The following is a 16,517-nucleotide window of genomic DNA, read 5'->3' on the forward strand; positions in this document are numbered from 1 at the left end:
AAATCAGACCCAAATTATGTGGCTCAGGTAAACCGTTTAAGATGCTGAAGTTATCAATCATCAATTATTCATTTCAAATATGATGCATTGCTTCAATTAAACTCATGTCTAACTTCCCATGATGGCTTGCTTTTTGTTAATGATCGCTTAGAATAAACATTATTTTTTAAAATGTCCCGATATATCTCAGTAATCCAGGTAGAAAAAAATCAAAAAGAAAAAGTGGGTTCTTCTTTAGTGAAACACTTCGAGCCCCGCTTGCACTCACTACACACACATAAGCACAGCCAAAGCATCCAAACCAATAAGTCAGGNTCAGACTGAAGAAGTCTCTTGGAGGAGAGACGAAACGTTTCACTAAAGAACCCATCCAGAGGACCTACTTATTTTTTCTTTTCGATTATTTTAAAAAATACTCCTACATCTTCAGTTTTCTTTTATCCAATTTATAGGAAATTTTCAAAAAAGATAAATTGATTCACAAGTTTGCATCAAAATTTCAATAATAATTTGTTTTGAAAGGGGTTTCTGTCAAAAAAGGATGTAAAATCTAATATATCACCTTTGACTGGCCTCAGTTTGGAGAAATTATGTTTAATTGAATCCAGATGAATGTGATGATAGCAAATTTGAATAAGAAATAAGAGCTAATCTAAACAGTAGCTAAAGGCTAGTCTGAATGAGAGCTAGCAGCTAATCTGAACAAGAGCTGGTTGTGGAAATTTTTAACAAAGAACAGGAACATGTGATACGAGTAGAGTTGATAGAATAAAGGCACTTTGTAGAAGAAAACAATTTGCCGAATTATACATTTCATTTTTTATTTACCGTTATTTTACCAGGCAAGTCCCGTTGATTTGAGATTTATGTCTTTAAGGAGAAAAACTAAAAATGACCTTAGTTTTGTTGTTATATATAGATTTGACAAATACCACAATAGTTTCACAAAACTGAGGTTACTAATAAATCTATCTACAACAGGTAAGATATTAATTGCCAACCCTTTCTACAGAATCCCACTTAAAAAGACCTGAAATTGAAGTTCACTTTTAAATTCTGTTTTAGCTGACTTTACAAGTTAATCTGAATATTTAAAAAGCCATATTTAGTGTTACGCTTTCTGAAAACTACACAACTGGTTCATTTTTTTTCTTCACACAAATAAAACTCCCTAAATGTTAAACATTAGATGTGTGGAGAATGAGAATGTAAATGAAGACAGTTCCAGTTGAAAGAATATGTTTAATATTTTCATGATTTTATTATTTCACATGCTGGGGCAACAAGGTAAAAGACTGTTGACACACTATAAACGTATTAGTATTTGCTTCAAGTAAAACCTAATGTGACTTCTGTGTGGGGGTCTATTTTCTCCTGTATACACAAAGTGAAGAGGCAGTATCAACAGACATAATAGACAGGATAAAATCTTGATGTGGAAGCAGCATCARCAGTCAGATGCTGATGGCTGAGTGTAACTCTCCCTCAAGGCAATGAGATTGAATGATGCTCTAATGGAGTGGAGCTGCTTAATGGAGAAAAGGAGCAACAGACACACCTTTGAGTTCACGATCGCCTCAGTATAAAAGGCACTATGCATGTTTCTTTTTTTTTTTTTTGTCAGGAAGGCTTGTTGCTTCTTACATTTGCTGACCGTTGAAGCAAAATGGATTTAAACTGTTCTAACACACACACATGATTTAAACAGATAAACTGAACCTGATAAACTACTCTGTTTGTTGCCTGAGAAGAAATAACGTCACCGTTGTTTCAGGTTTATAAGATGAAACATCAGAGCGTGATAAAATTTATGAGACAGAGAGCATCCGTACAAAACTGCTGAGCTGACATTAGACTCGTGTGTGAAAATAAGCTGTAAATATTTGTCAGCTAAAAAAAAAAAAAGCATAAAAGAGTGTGTTTGCATTAAAGGGAAGAATGGTATCTTGTAGCGTTTTTACAAACAGTAGACTCACAAGTGTTCCTATCGGTCTCTGATTTTAATCTGGCCTGATATCTCGTTCTAAGTCTTCCTCTTGGACCGTCCTCTGTCCCCTGCAGGTTGGCAGTTAGCTGCAGGAGGAAGTGCGTGGGTCTGAAAGTCAAGTTTCTGCTGCAGGATCCCCGTGAGAAGGAACTCGGCGGTGACGACGGGGAGCGATGCAGACACGGCGGGGCCACACAGTCGCCAGTCCTCCTCGCAGGAAATCACTACAGTCTGAGGCTGGGAGAGAGTCGGGGGKTGGGGGGTGGGGGACAGRAAAGACGTGAGATGGAACGACAGCACAGGAGGACAGACACGAGAAGAGCTCTGAGCTCGGATGGCACCTTATGAGACGAGGGCATCTTTGGTAGAAAGACGGCTCCGCTGCAGCAAACGATTTCTTTCATGTGGACTGGCTCTGGCTTCACCGACTTAGTGACATGGATCTCATATCCCTGAAAGAAACACAGATGTAAAGAGACACGTTGCGCATCTTTGTAAGCAAATACACCATGAATAGTTTCTATTTTTGTTTAGGCTCGGCAAGAAAAAAAAAATCAATAAAAGACTCCCGGGAACAGAGTTTGGTCTGAAGTACACCCTAATTTTAGTCAGGCATCAGCATTATCATCATAGATCAAGTTATCCTTTTACAGCTTTGACGAAACTGCACAGCCGTGGAAACATAATACCTCAACATAATGTGAACATAAACACTAAATGTCGGATTAGATCCAACAAGCTACAGTCGACACGTCAGCTGAGCTAAAACCTTTGCTTTGAGGCAGACACAACTTCTGTACCTTCAGGAAAAACAGAATAAAATGCAGTGGTGGACACAGTTAATCAAAAAGTTAGCTTCACTAACCACTATCCACTGAACAATAATCTTAACTCAGCTAATGCTAAACAGATTAAACATTAGAGGACACTAACGTCTTAACCGTTAGCAGTCACAAACCAGTAGTCAGTTTGATTCTATTGGTTTAATTTGAAGGTTGGTGGGATCATTTGTGGCAAATCTGCTATTCCAAACCAGTTACAAGTCTGTCTAATGAAATACTTCTAGCTGAACCCTTTCAGAATAAAAGCATTTATTTGATTGGGTTTGAATTTTTATGAATACCATTTGATGTTAGTCAAACAAATAGAAAATACTTTCTCTACCATATTTTGTACGTAGTCAGTTTTTGTATTTGTTATTTAAAAATTGATAAATGGGATTTTATTTCTATTTGACGCTCTTAGTTTGAAGTTTAGCTGCTAAAGATGCAACATGGGGTGCCTGATGCATCCAGCAATGCTTGTAAGAGGGGATAGTTTTTATTTAATTCAGGATAAGTTGCACAAAAACAGAAGTATGTTTAGTGGAATTAAAATTAGCAGAACCTAATTTAGTAAGTTAACAAAAAAACTAATTAGYTAAATGAGAAGCTAGATACGCTATTAGCAGATTAGCGGAACTGTGCCCACCACAGATAAAATCCTGCACTTTACACTAGCAGTGTTTCCATCCAAATTTAATTCGAATTTTGAGCGATTTTTTTAAATTTCGCAAAAAGGAAAAAATGAAGAAATGTGAATCAGATGTGTTTCCATCAACTGGCTTGAAGCGAATCAGTTACGCCAGACGCATGCGTGTAGTAAACAGGAAGTAAAATTTGCATCTCAGGAAAATGGAGCGAACTTATCAGGAACGTGTTGTTAGTCAGAAAGTTGTAATTATTCTGTCATTAACTAGTTTTGGTGATTTTACATATGGTCAGGAGACGTAGAGGAAGTAATGCATTTCTTTTCACGTTACGGGATTAACTGAGAAGATGCCAACAGCGGGATGAAGGTCCAGCTGCAGTCGCTCTGGTACCGGGACCAGCTTCGGACAGACAGCGGGAACAGCTGATCAACATGTGAGGTAAATGTTCGCTACGTCAGAACTGATTCGACAAATGTGTTTCCATCTGTCCTTTTTGCGCATTAACTCTTTTTCAAAAAAAACAAAAACCACCTCAAGCGAGCGTATCAACTTTTATGCGAATTAAAGGAAGTTTTTTCGAATCATGCCGCTTCCATTCACCTTTTCTGATGCGACACTTCAAAATGCGCATTAAAAAACGCTGATGGAAACACAACTACTGACATCACTCAGAGAAGTATGTGGCCGTTAGGAGAATGAGTGAGTTACCTGCAAGAGAGGCTGACTCCTGGCCGTCTCCAGAGAGTCCTGCAGRCAAAAACTGAACTTCTTCTCCTGCTCTGGATCTTTCACAATAAAAGCATGAGGAGAAAGGAAGCTTCCAGCTTTACCACTCTAAAAAAAGAGGAGAGTCTGTTTGAGTGTCTTTGTTCTGCTTTGACTTAAACAGAACAGATTTTCCAGCWGCGCAGGAAACCAACCTTTTCCAGCCAGTCCGTGGTGACGACAGRGAYACCTTTGGCCACGGCACACAGGAACTTAACTGTCCTCCGCACTTTATCTGTCACCAGACAGTTCATGTCCACCACGCCTTTAGCCATGCTRCCTCCTAATCGAGTCAACACTCGCTCCCCTGTTTCATCCACGACCCCCGTGAACAGCACCTGACAGGATCGCAGCACAGATCCTGTTGGTCTACTGAAATCATTTTTAGAGACTCTCATTGCAAAGTACTGAACTATATCAAGTAGCACAGTTTAGTTTTCCAGATATACTGTCAGTTATACCTTTGGACCAATCTAGTTCATGATTTTCAAAAGAAAAAAACAAAACAGAAACACAGACCTTGTAGGCTTTGCTCCCAGCCCGAAGTCGAGCACTCGCTGCTGGGGAGCCAGACGAGGAGCGAGGAGACTTTGCCAAAGGAGAGGAGTCCGAGGAGGCCTGTCGCTTCCGGGAAACATTACTGGTCGGTGTTTGAGGCTGCTAAGCAGAAGAGGAAGATGGAGAAATGGGTAATAAGACGAATAAGGCAAGAGCAACACAATACACTACATGTTAAAAAATTAAAACAATCAGTAAAAAACTGAATACAAGTAATAAAACATAAAGGAATGAAGTGGGCAGGTGACCACTAAACCACTTCTTTCATTAGTGTATTGATGGTGAGAGTGGAGGAAACTGGGAGTGCAGTCTAATGGTTGGAAAGGCTGAGTCAGAAAGGGAAACAGCTCTGGTCCTTCACAAGAAAACAACATTAATCACACAAAACTAAACTATCACTTGCTTTGATTTACCCATCAACAAATTCTTYGTTGAACTAAAACAATAGTTTCAAGCCCTAATTACCTGCCTAGAACAGTGGTCTGCAACCTTTACAATTAAAAGAGACATTTCTCCTCCTTGGCTCACAAACAAAATGTGTCAGAGCTGCAAAACATGGTACAACTGTGATTATCAACTGGTGGTCCGTGGGCCACCTCAAGTTTGTTAAAGGGGGTGCTTTTTGTCCTGTGGGGGTTACATTATAGAGGTAAAAATATATATTGAAATTTAACATTTATTATAATTTGGACATTTTATGAAAAAAATAAGAGCTTATCCATGTAAAAAAATTAAAAGTTGGTACTAATTTTTTATACTAAAAAAAATGAAATACTAAAACACTGAAGGCATTAAAAAAAGATAAAGATCAGAGGCTGGAAGTTGGATCACGGAAGCGGTCAACAAACCACTAGTATGATCTAATCAACATGTTTTATTTCTTGTGTTAGTATAGATCACATACTGGCAAACAAATTGACACAAAAAATCTGCTAAAAGTAGCCTTTTCTGTTGTGAGTATATAAAAAATAAAAAATCTCATGTTCGTTTGGTTCAAAGCTTTACGGAGCCACAGCAGAGGGACCACAGGTTGAAGACCCCTGATCTAAAAGGAATGCCTTTCCATGCCAGAGTTTTAAAAAGAAAATAATCTCATGTAAAATGACAGAGTTGTAGCCGTTTTAATCAAACCTTGAAAAAAACATTATCAAGATCTTATATTATCATGAGAGATTGTGCATGTGTTAGCACTCAGAGTAACTACTGTGAATGACTATCTGCTACTACCACAATAAACTTAGTTAAAGCCGTTTTCATGTTAGCTAATTGGCTTCATGAAATATTTTGGTGACATTCATGGTTGATCAAACAGTCGATCCTAACGTTTAAAGCTAAGATCTCACTGAATAAGCAGCACTTGGAGTTTGTGTTGTGAATGAATCTCAGCTACTACTAAACCAAATCTTAACTCAAAGTCGGTAAAACTGACTAAGTAGTGGKCATTTTTGTATTTTCTAAGCTCAGTAAGCTGTGGTGGCCATGTTGAACTGGTCTGACGGTGTAGATGTAAATTCTGAGGGTTTGATTTAAATGTGTCCAGTGGTTCATAAAAAATTTGCTAAAGGTAGACAGAACACACTCATGAACATACAAACAAGAACATAATCCCCCTTTCACCTTCATAGGCTGGTGATAAACATCTATAAACGTATCCATGAAATAAGGAAGTCACCTTTGATGYGTCCACCTTTGCCGTCTGTTTTGCGGAAGACGCAGCTTCCTTCAGCTCCTCTTTTTTACTTTTCTGGACCACCGGCGTCCGAMCTCTGGTTTTCTTCTCAGCCGCCTCCACCTTCTTCTGATCACCATCTTTTACCTCCTCTTCAGGAGGAGGTTCTTTTACACTCTTATTTGTTTGAGCGCTGGAAGCTCTACCTGTTCTCCTCACCTGGACAGTTGCAGGAATTTTATGCTCTTGCTCATCTTTCTCTTTTTCTTCTGATGTTTTTTGCACACCGTCTTTGGAAACTTTACCATCTACGTTTGGATTCGTCTCYGACRCGGTCTTTTTTCTGTYTCTYCTGTTTCTTCCTTCATCAGCATTACTGACAGGAGCTACGTGTTCCTCCACGTTTTCAGTCCTTACAGCTTTTTGACCTCTGCCCCTGACATTTCTTTTAGGAGGAGGTGATTTTTCTGGGCTTGACTGGTCCTCATTGTTTAAAACTGAAGGTTTKGATTCATTTGCATCGACCTTCTGCTGCCCCCTACTGGTAGCAGCCCGTGGAGAGTGTGACACTTTTATGTAATTGTTCTGCAGAGTTTCAGATGAGGATGCATCAGATAATATTTTCCTCCTCCCTCTTCCTTGCTGCCGACCCCCCCTCGCTCTGCAGCTGGACACCTCTGAGCTGCAGGAGTTCTGCTCCACGGGTATTACGGCCACCGTCACCCTCCGCCGGCTGCTCCTGCTGACGGGTGTCTGGAGCAGCTCTCTCTTTCCTCCTCTTCCTCGGCCCACCCTGGTGCCGGCGCTGGAAGCAGACCTCTCGGAGCTGATGGAGTTGGACGAGTTGGAGCGAGACCGGGTTCTCCTGGCTGGGAAGTCTTCGCTGGTTGAAACGGACGAGTTYGTCTCCAGCTCAGCAGCAGGACCGGCGGTTGTTTTTCTCGTTGACCTTCGGCCTTTTGCGGGAAMTTTCGGCTTCTCTTCCTCGCCCTGCAGTTGCTTTTCTTTTGCTTCTTTTTCTGTCTGAGGCTCTGTTTGGTGTTCTTGCTCCTTCTCCCTCTCAAGTCTCACTTTATGTTCCTCCTCTGTCGCTCCTTCACTCCTCGTTCCATCCTTTTCTACACTCTGTACATCTGGTTTTATTCTCTTGGCACCTTCCATTTCTTTTTTTGCTTTTCCTTTTTGTAGTTTTCCCGTYGTCCGCAACATCCCCGTCTCCTCTTGTCTTTCTCCATCACCCATCTCTTTTTCCTCTTCATCTTTTTGCAGCCTTGCATTAATCCTGCCTCTTTCTTGCTTTAGCTCTTCCTCGCCGTTATCATCCTCTGCCTTTCCTCTCCTTCCTCTTGTTTTTGGAAGTGTACTTTCCTTTCTTGTAGGTCTCTTTGGAGGTACCRAACACTCTACCTCCTTTTTTTCTTGCACTAATTTTACCTTTGTCTGTCTTGATTTTGAAGTGCCAGACTGGTCTGTTTCATCTGTTTTTGGGAGAGTTCCAGTTGAAAGGATGTCAGAATTTGTTGATGGTTCTGTCTCATCAGRTTGGGGCTGCTTTTCTGCTTGTGGACCCAGAATCGAATCCTCCTCACTCTTCTCGTCTCTCTTGATCAGCTGAGCTTCTACAGCAGAGACGTCAGTAGAAGTGAGAGCTTGTGTCTGCCCTTCATGTGTTTCTCCTGTTTGTGGATTTGCAGCTGTGTCAGGTTGGATTTCAGCAGAGGAGAATTCAGAACTGGTAAGCTGCTGTGTCTCGTCTTCCAGATGAAGCTGCTTCACTTTTCTTTTCCGTGGAAGAACCAAGACTTCGCTATCGTTCTCCTCTTCCTCACCTCTAACTTCTGGCTGAGATGAAACACCAGACACTTGAGAACCAACCAGAGGCTGAGTCTGCTCCTCTTCCACCGGCAGAGGTTTTGCTTTTCTCTTCCGAGGAATGAAGCTCTCCTCATCGCTCGGCTTGCCCTCACGTTGGGATTCAACGGCCGAATTACCCTGTGACTGTGTCTCGTCTTCCAGCTGCAGAGGTTTTGCTTTTCTTTTACGTGGGCCTGGCACTGAACCATCTTCATCATCTTCATCACTTGCTACAATGGGCTGGGTTTGTTCAACGCAGGCATTAGAATCTGTCAGCTGATCAGACTCCTCTTCTTCAAGATGAAGCTGCTTAGCTTTTCTTTTTCGCGTGAGCGGCATCGAGTACTCGTCATCTTCATCTATAAGCATCGGCTGAGTTTCAGCAACACTGACATGTATGGGCTGGGTTTCAGCTAATGATGAGGCTGAACAAGTAGAAGGCTGCGTTTGTTTCTCTTCATGCTCCGGTGAGAAGTCTTCATCATCGTCTTTGTTGTCACCTGTACACACGGGCTGAGTTTCAGCTATAAAAACTGCTTCAGAGAGGATCTTTTCCTTTGTTTCAGTTTGTGTTCTGGGTTTAACGTGAGCAGAATAAATAGAATTACTTGTTTCTAATCTTTCCTCCTCAGAAAAAAGCACTGGTTGGGTTTCAGCCACAGCGAGCGTAGACGAGCGATGTGTGAAGTCTGCARTCTGAGCCTGTGCTGCATTTTGTCTCTTATCGTCTGAATCTTCCTCTGGATCACCGTAAGGCTCTGAAACATAAGCCTGAGTCGCTTCAAAGGCCAAATTAGCACAGTCTTCTTTCTCAGAATCTTTAACAAGCTCCTGGTTCTCCTCATAAGGCTGYGTTTCCTCCAGGCTGGGGTCGTTCTCTGCAGATGCTTCATAAGCAGCTGAGATATAAGCCTGGGTCTCCTCCAGGTTTACTCCTCCTCCTCCTCCTCCTCTTCCTCCCACTGACTCAAACACCTGGGTGCTCTCCTGACTCTGCAGGTGGCTGCTGTCAGACAACCCCAGCTGGAAGGAGTCCGCTCTGTTGGACCGGTCATCTGGTTTAGACTGGAGTCCTGACGCTGAGTTTGGGTGCAGCCCCGCCTGCTGATCTCTGGTCTGAAGAAGRAACGACTGTGTCTCAGCCACAGCGTAGTCTTCATCCTCCTGGCTGTCTGAGCAGGAAGACGGAACTATGAGTGTTAAAGCAGATGCTTTAAGTCCTGGGGGATGAAAAGAAAAAAAATTACCAGATACCAGCAGCATGTAGGTAGGTAATGAGACCATGATTAGGCAATATTTTTAGTTTGTGTTTGATTTCAYTATTTGTTGTTTGTTTTAGGAGGGATTTTTTTCATCATTACAAGGTTAAAGTTCAGTTTAGTATAAACTTTTTTACCACAATATCAGGCTGAACTTTTTCTGTTTTTTTGCTTATTTTATGTATTTTTCACTCACGTCCAAAAGTAACAGAACAGGGGCTTATGAAGGCCTGAGTCTCCATGTTTTCAACTTCTTCTGAAAAAACAAACAAACAAAAAAATACACATCAAACATTTAAGAAAATGCAAAAAACAACATAAGTGACCCAATGCATCAAACTGAGGATTAAAAGGCAATGTAAAGTGGGATGTGGAGAAATGGGCAACTAATGTCTGCTGCATTTTCTTTTAACATAATGAATAAATTCCTTATCTACGGTTTGTTTAAATGAAATATTAGAATTATTAACTACAGAAAACATGATTTTGAGCAGAAAAATCTTACATTTTTGTCATTTTTTTCAATATTGTTTGAGATTTTCTTTTTAAAATGACACAAAATTCCTCATTAGAATAACCTTAAAATAGGATTCAGACCAAATATCAATGAGTTATCCTGATTAGGAATCAAGCCACTCGTGAAACTGCTCATGATATCAGGTTAAAAGGCAGGAATTTGAAAGTTTCACGAGTGTCGTGAAGCAAAAATTATTTTTCTGGTTTGGACAGGTACAATACATTGGGCCTCATGCAAGAACCGTTCGTACGCACAGATTTGTTCTTAAATTGTGCGTACGAGTGATTTAGGAGAATTTGTGGCATTCACCAATGTTTTCGTATTCTACGATTTTTTTTCAGATACGAACAAAATTTACGAGTGGTCCAGACCTGTCGTATATTTTACGAGCAGTCAGTCTGCTGTTATCCAGACGGGTTTTCTTCAYTAATAACCTTATATTTTGTTAGTTTGAAGATATTTTGAGTTGAAAATAAATCACACTCCATAATTATGTTGACAATAGGCTATTCTGCTKGAATTAGAGTTATAATTTTAAATGTAAAAATTTAGACTAACAATATAAATTGTCCATCCGTCCGTTTTCTTCCGCTTATCCGGGATCGAGTCGTGGGCAGCAGCAGGAGACCCCGCTCTCCCCAGCGACACCTTCCAGTTCGTCCTGGGGGACACCGAGTCGTTCCCAGGCCAGAGGGGGTACATAATCCCTCTAGCAAGTCGTGGATTCTCTCCAAAGTGCCAGACATATTTTGAAAACATTTTAAAATGCTTATTTCAGAACCACAACTGAGACCACGCGCGCGCGTGCGCGGGGGTGGGGTGGGGTACGGTGCGCAGCGCTGCCGCTTCTGAATAAATGAAAATGATTTAACACAGTTGTTTATATTTTTAGCARCTCTTTTTATTCCACAGCTGACCTGCTAAAAATGACAGATTTTATTTTCCGGATCTCTGACAGACGGACTTCAATCTCTGAACTCGTAAAGTTCTTTTTAGTTTTCGCTGTCATTTTCATGAATGGACACTTGTATTTGAGGCAGGAAACATAGCCTTATATGGTGTTTTTGGGGTGGTAATTATGCTAATCTCCTCTCGCGTGCACCAGCAGCTGGAAACGAACAGGTGTAATTCATTTACGCACGTTTCCTGAAGATAGAAGAGTTTGTTGAATCTGACGTGGCATGTTCGTACGAACCCTTCATACTAACAAAAGTAAGAGAAATTTAGGATAAGAATACGAACATGTTCTTGCATGAGGCCCATTGTGTTGATCTGAATATTTACTGTCTGATTATATGAAGGAGTAGAGCAGTTCTGCAGGAGGGGGGTCAGAGACCCTAAACTACYGGTATGTTCCCTCTTCAGCTGAGGGATCTGATCCTCRCCCTCCTCRCCGATATTTGCCTCCTCCTCCTCCTCCACGTCAGTATCACTGTTCCCTCCGAGCTCAGCTGGATTCGCCCCATCTCCAGCACCGGGCTCATCTAAATCTGGGTCCACATCAGATCCGGACATTTTACCAGACACGTTTGGGACATCTAGATGTCCAACATTCTGCTCCTCTGCATCTGTGTCACTGTCAGATACAATGTCCAGATCAGCTGCTGCAGCTGGACAGGTGAGGGATCCTGAGGGGTCACCAGCTGCAGGACCACAGACAGGTTCAGTTTTTGTTTCTGGATCAAGACTAAGAGGAGCAGCAGTGGGAACAGATCCGGACACATCAGGCATTTCATCAGTTTCAGAGTCGTTTTTTGTTCCTCGTCCTGCTGTTTCCTCTTCAACGTCCGTGTCACTGTCTAAGTGGAAACCTCTCGAAGAATCAGAGTCAGCCTGAGCTGATGTGGCTTTGGCTGAGATGATGGCTTCTGACACAGCAGCATCATCCACATCAGTGTCACTGTCATCAGGCTGAACACCTGACACAACATCAGTGGGTTTGACAGCTTCATCAGACACAGTTTTAGGAGACTTGTCTGAAATATCTTCATCAACATCGGTATCACTGTCCATGTGGAACGGGGCTGTGTTTACTGGTGGATCAGCAGGTCTTCCCTCTCCCTCCTCATCCGTGTCACTGTCCATGTTAAAGGCAGGAACGACTCCTGGAGTCCACACAAGCGATTCATCTTCTGTTAAACTYGCATTCCTTTCCTGTTTCACATCTTGACCACTTTCTTTAGTATTTCTCCCAAATCCTGCAGCTTTTTCTTCTTCCTCCTCCTCTCCGCTGTTTTCCACAAACCCAGGCGACCAGTTTTTCTCCAGGTGCCGTCGCTCCACTTCGACGCCGCTCTTTTCAGTGCTGAGGCTGACGCGTCTGTTTGAGTTAGCAGAGGAGGACGGCGTGATGGGACTTTCATCCTCACTGTGAAACAAAAACAACAACAAAAACATGGTGACATTTCAGGAGGGAAAAGTGGAATTTATTGACAAAGAAGTTGTTTTGTGTTTGTACCATAAATAACTATAAAAAACACGTTTACCTTTCAGGGACGGTTTTGTTTGGGGGACTTAGGAATCCTGAAGAGTTGGGACTGGATTTATGGGAGTCAGAATCAGACACTGAAACATAAAAACAAAGAACTACAGCTGCTTTGATCAAACCTTAAAAATTTAATTATGTTGGATACAAGTATTTAAGCAGATGTTGTGCTCAGAAGATATGTAGAGAATGACTCTCAGCTAGCACCACACCAAACTAATAGTAACGTAGTTACTAAACTTAGGATGTTTGGCTGGTGTTCAGAGTCTGGATGGCCCATGGGAAGAAACGGTTTTTGAATCTGTTGGTGCGGCTCTTAATTTAGGAAATCTGTGCCGATAAATTGGYCGGATGATTTATCGGTGCACCCCTAATAATTTACTACATTCGATATATGCACCATACTTTTTGGATCCACACATTAAATGAAAGAGGATCTGGTTTTTAAATTCAATATCTGTAAAACTGACTGAGGTATCACATTTTTCTTGGTTGGCTTAGATACACAGTCAATCATTAGTTTCTTTAAGTTGAATTGAAATTTGCCTCATGGTTCATGTGATATTTTGCTAACAGACAAACACACACAAGTAAAAACTAAGTCTGTATTTTGCCTTTCACTGACAGGTGATAAAAACCTCATTTAAACATACCTTGTGTCTTCTGTCTTCGGTCTCCTCTCCCTCCTCTTTCACTGCCTGAGTCTGAGTCAGAATCTGGGACCAGGCTCCCCTGAGGTTGCGTCGGCGTTTGCTCAAAGGACAGACAGCTGCCTCTGACCGAGCTCTTCTTCGTCCCCGTTCCACCATTGACACATTTCGTACCGACTCTGTCAGCAGCTCCCAAACCATCCAGCAACACTGTCTTTATTCTTGAATTTCTGCTCCCTGGAGTTTTCATGTCATCTTGGGAAGAAACTGAACGTGCACTGCAGCTCACATACTGGCACGGGATGTCTGCTAAAACTAAGCTGTCGCCTTCACTGAGGGCATAGCGGACGTTAGGGGTCAGTTTAAGCCGTCCCTTACGGGTCCCGTTCATGCTGCCTAGGTCCCAAACCAAAGCCTCCATGTCCACGTCATTGTGGAAACCTCTTCTTYTGTAAACAGAGATGCAGATGGTGGCGTGTTGCTTGGACACTGAGGAAGCAGGCAGTGGTAGTGAGCAGACACTTGGGTCACGGCCCAGAATGTTATCTCCCAAAAAGAGGGGCAACTCTGAATGACACAGAAAATACATCACAGATTGTGCATAAATTATCACATCATATGTGTAAGTAAAATATTGTGAGACACTTACCTGTCTCAGGGAGGTGTGGGTTTTTTAAGATGCAAAGTTTAGCCAGTTGTCTTCCTCTCTTATTTTGATTCTCTTCTATGTTTTCTTCCTCGTCAGACTCTAAAATTGAGTCACTGATCGCCTGAGTAGCATCCATTCCTACCAGAGTGTGAAGCAGGATGACTACAAAACGTTAACACAAAAACAGTTGGCTTCAATACTAACATCTTCTAAAGCTAACTCGCGTTAGCTTGAGACGCCTGACTGAAACTGGTGGACTTTAGCCTCCGCGGCTATTAAACCAATATGTTACCAGTAAAACTAACCTTCATCAGCCGCACGTTGTCCGTTTAACTCGTGCTAACATTCAGTAAATATGAAATATCTTAASAGACGTCAGCAATTCTGATAATACTTTTAGTAGTATATCTGTCAAAATCACAACAATTACACATCCGGTCAACATTAAAATAAACGTTGGCTAACTCCGATGCTAGTAGTAACTGTAGCTATTATTACAACAACATCCTTACAACTATTGCTTCAAAGTAGTGGATGTCTTTATTGCCAGCAAGGCATTTGATCTTTTTTCAAGCATCGCTATTTGACAAAATAAACATTACCTTGAAACTACGATGGAAGTACGTGAAGTTTTACTGACTTGACGGTTCGACAAAGGTCTAATTTGTAGATCTGAGACGTGGGTTTATTGCGGCTTTAAATTTGGCATCATACAATGAGCTCCCTTTAAAAAAAAAAAAAGAAAATAGACACTTTGACCCATACCTTAAAAACGCAGCCTTTCGGTACTTGGCAGATAAACAAAAAAATGAAAATAGACATAAACCACGCCCATAAAGGATGTAAAACTTCCAACAGATTGGCTACAACCGCTGTCACTCACATTAAAACCTTGTTTTCATTGGACAAGCTTTTTTGTGCTACTAAAAGCGTCTTTGATTGGATCAAAAGTTCCTAAAACGCTCTCTTCACGCATTTATTTTCGCGCCATCAAAACAGGACGTGCGACTTGAAATCCTACCCTTTTACACTAAATCGTTTGGGAATAATTATGTATATTTAGGAATGACAGATATTATATTTGCGGACTTCTGTTTTTTAACCATGAACCTAATTTGTTAATTTTTACTGTTTCAGAGCAAATACCCATCAAGATTTATGTATGGCTATTTCAATATTGAAATAAAAGGGACATAGCTACTGACAACTGAATATTTTAGGATCAGTTATTTGAGTCAAAAAAGAAATTATTTCAGTATTTTGCTGAAGTGACTGTAATAGTTCATGACTATAAGCACAACTGATTTTTATGCAAAAACTTAAGCAGCTGTGTAGAAACAATTTAGACTCCTATAAATCTTAATAGATAGCAATGATGTCCTTTAACCATTTCTAACAATTTGCATATAATTTAATCATTCATGTATTTTACTTTTATAATTTTAATGTAACAGTTTTATGTAATTCCTCCAAGAAAATATGGATGAAACCATCAAAAGGAATAGTCTAATAATGTTAATAACCCTTGATATCTTTGAAATATTATAGGGCTTTAAAAATCTTATTTATTAAACAAATTGTTGGTTTAATAACACAAGTGAGAATCAAACAGTTTCCATTTGACAAGTTTATTTGTACTGAATGACAACAGGTAACTACTGTAAGCTAAGGCCTGATCCTAGTAATGCTCTGGACACTATGTCGGTTTCTTGGTTATTTGTGGTTTGTTCCTTTGATAGTTTGATTTTGGCATTGTTTTCTTCATCTTCGCATCTTTCTCTTCAAGCATCCTCTTCGGCCTCCTCCTCAAATTCGCCTTCCTCCTCAGCGGTGGCGTCCTGGTACTGCTGGTACTCGGACACCAGGTCGTTCATGTTGCTCTCTGCCTCGGTGAACTCCATCTCATCCATACCTTCGCCCGTGTACCAGTGCAGGAAGGCCTTGCGCCGGAACATGGCTGTGAACTGCTCAGAGATGCGTTTAAACAGCTCCTGAATGGCTGTGCTGTTGCCGATGAAAGTGACAGCCATCTTAAGGCCGCGAGGTGGAATGTCACAGACGGCGGTCTTCACATTGTTGGGGATCCACTCGACGAAGTAACTGCTGTTCTTGTTCTGCACGTTGAGCATCTGCTCGTCCACCTCCTTCATGGACATGCGGCCTCGGAACACGGCGGCGACTGTCAGGTAGCGGCCGTGACGCGGGTCGCAGGCGGCCATCATGTTCTTGGCGTCGAACACCTGCTGGGTGAGCTCGGGGACGGTCAGAGCACGGTACTGTTGGCTGCCCCTGCTCGTCAGTGGGGCAAAGCCGGGCATGAAGAAGTGCAGACGGGGGAAAGGCACCATGTTGACGGCCAGTTTACGGAGATCTGCGTTGAGCTGGCCAGGGAATCGCAGACAGGTGGTGACACCGCTCATGGTGGCAGAGACCAGATGGTTYAGGTCACCGTAGGTGGGTGTGGTCAGTTTCAGAGTGCGGAAGCAAATGTCGTACAGAGCCTCGTTGTCAATGCAGTATGTTTCATCTGTGTTCTCTACCAGCTGATGGACTGACAGGGTGGCGTTGTAAGGCTCCACCACTGTGTCTGACACCTGTTAAAACACACACACACACACACACACACACACACACACACACACACACACACACA

At 41.8% G+C, this 16,517-nt stretch overlaps 2 protein-coding genes across 7 annotated transcripts in view; both read right to left on the reverse strand.

Moving 5' to 3' along the window:
- Positions 1-1,222: 1,222 nt before the first annotated feature.
- Positions 1,223-14,705, reverse strand: mdc1 (mediator of DNA damage checkpoint 1). Of its 6 annotated transcripts, none has more exons than XM_014013432.1 (12): positions 14,630-14,705; positions 13,865-14,002; positions 13,219-13,782; positions 12,567-12,645; positions 11,475-12,448; positions 9,760-9,819; positions 6,454-9,524; positions 4,743-4,883; positions 4,379-4,561; positions 4,167-4,292; positions 2,329-2,439; positions 1,223-2,224 (listed from the first exon to the last, which is right to left on the reverse strand). In XM_014013432.1, exons 2-12 carry the CDS (start codon positions 13,998-14,000, stop codon positions 2,024-2,026), a joined length of 5,646 nt encoding a protein of 1,881 aa, XP_013868886.1. In that variant the 5' UTR covers positions 14,001-14,002; positions 14,630-14,705; the 3' UTR covers positions 1,223-2,023. The 6 variants fall into 6 exon arrangements, with proteins under 6 accessions (XP_013868886.1, XP_013868885.1, XP_013868884.1 ...); XM_014013431.1 differs by having other exon boundaries at positions 4,743-4,880; positions 9,760-9,820; positions 11,467-12,448; XM_014013430.1 differs by having other exon boundaries at positions 11,466-12,448.
- Positions 14,706-15,476: 771 nt separating this feature from the next.
- tubb5 (tubulin, beta 5) overlaps positions 15,477-16,517 on the reverse strand; it is a 5,488-nt gene continuing 4,447 nt past the window's right edge. Inside the window, exon 5 of the mRNA XM_014013434.1 lies at positions 15,477-16,458. Coding sequence (XP_013868888.1) covers positions 15,646-16,458 — 813 coding nt within the window. The 3' untranslated portion in view covers positions 15,477-15,645. The remainder of the gene's footprint in view (positions 16,459-16,517) is intronic.

Source organism: Austrofundulus limnaeus, unplaced genomic scaffold, assembly GCF_001266775.1.
Source record: "Austrofundulus limnaeus strain Quisiro unplaced genomic scaffold, Austrofundulus_limnaeus-1.0 Scaffold101, whole genome shotgun sequence".
NCBI classification, from domain to species: Eukaryota; Metazoa; Chordata; class Actinopteri; order Cyprinodontiformes; family Rivulidae; genus Austrofundulus; species Austrofundulus limnaeus.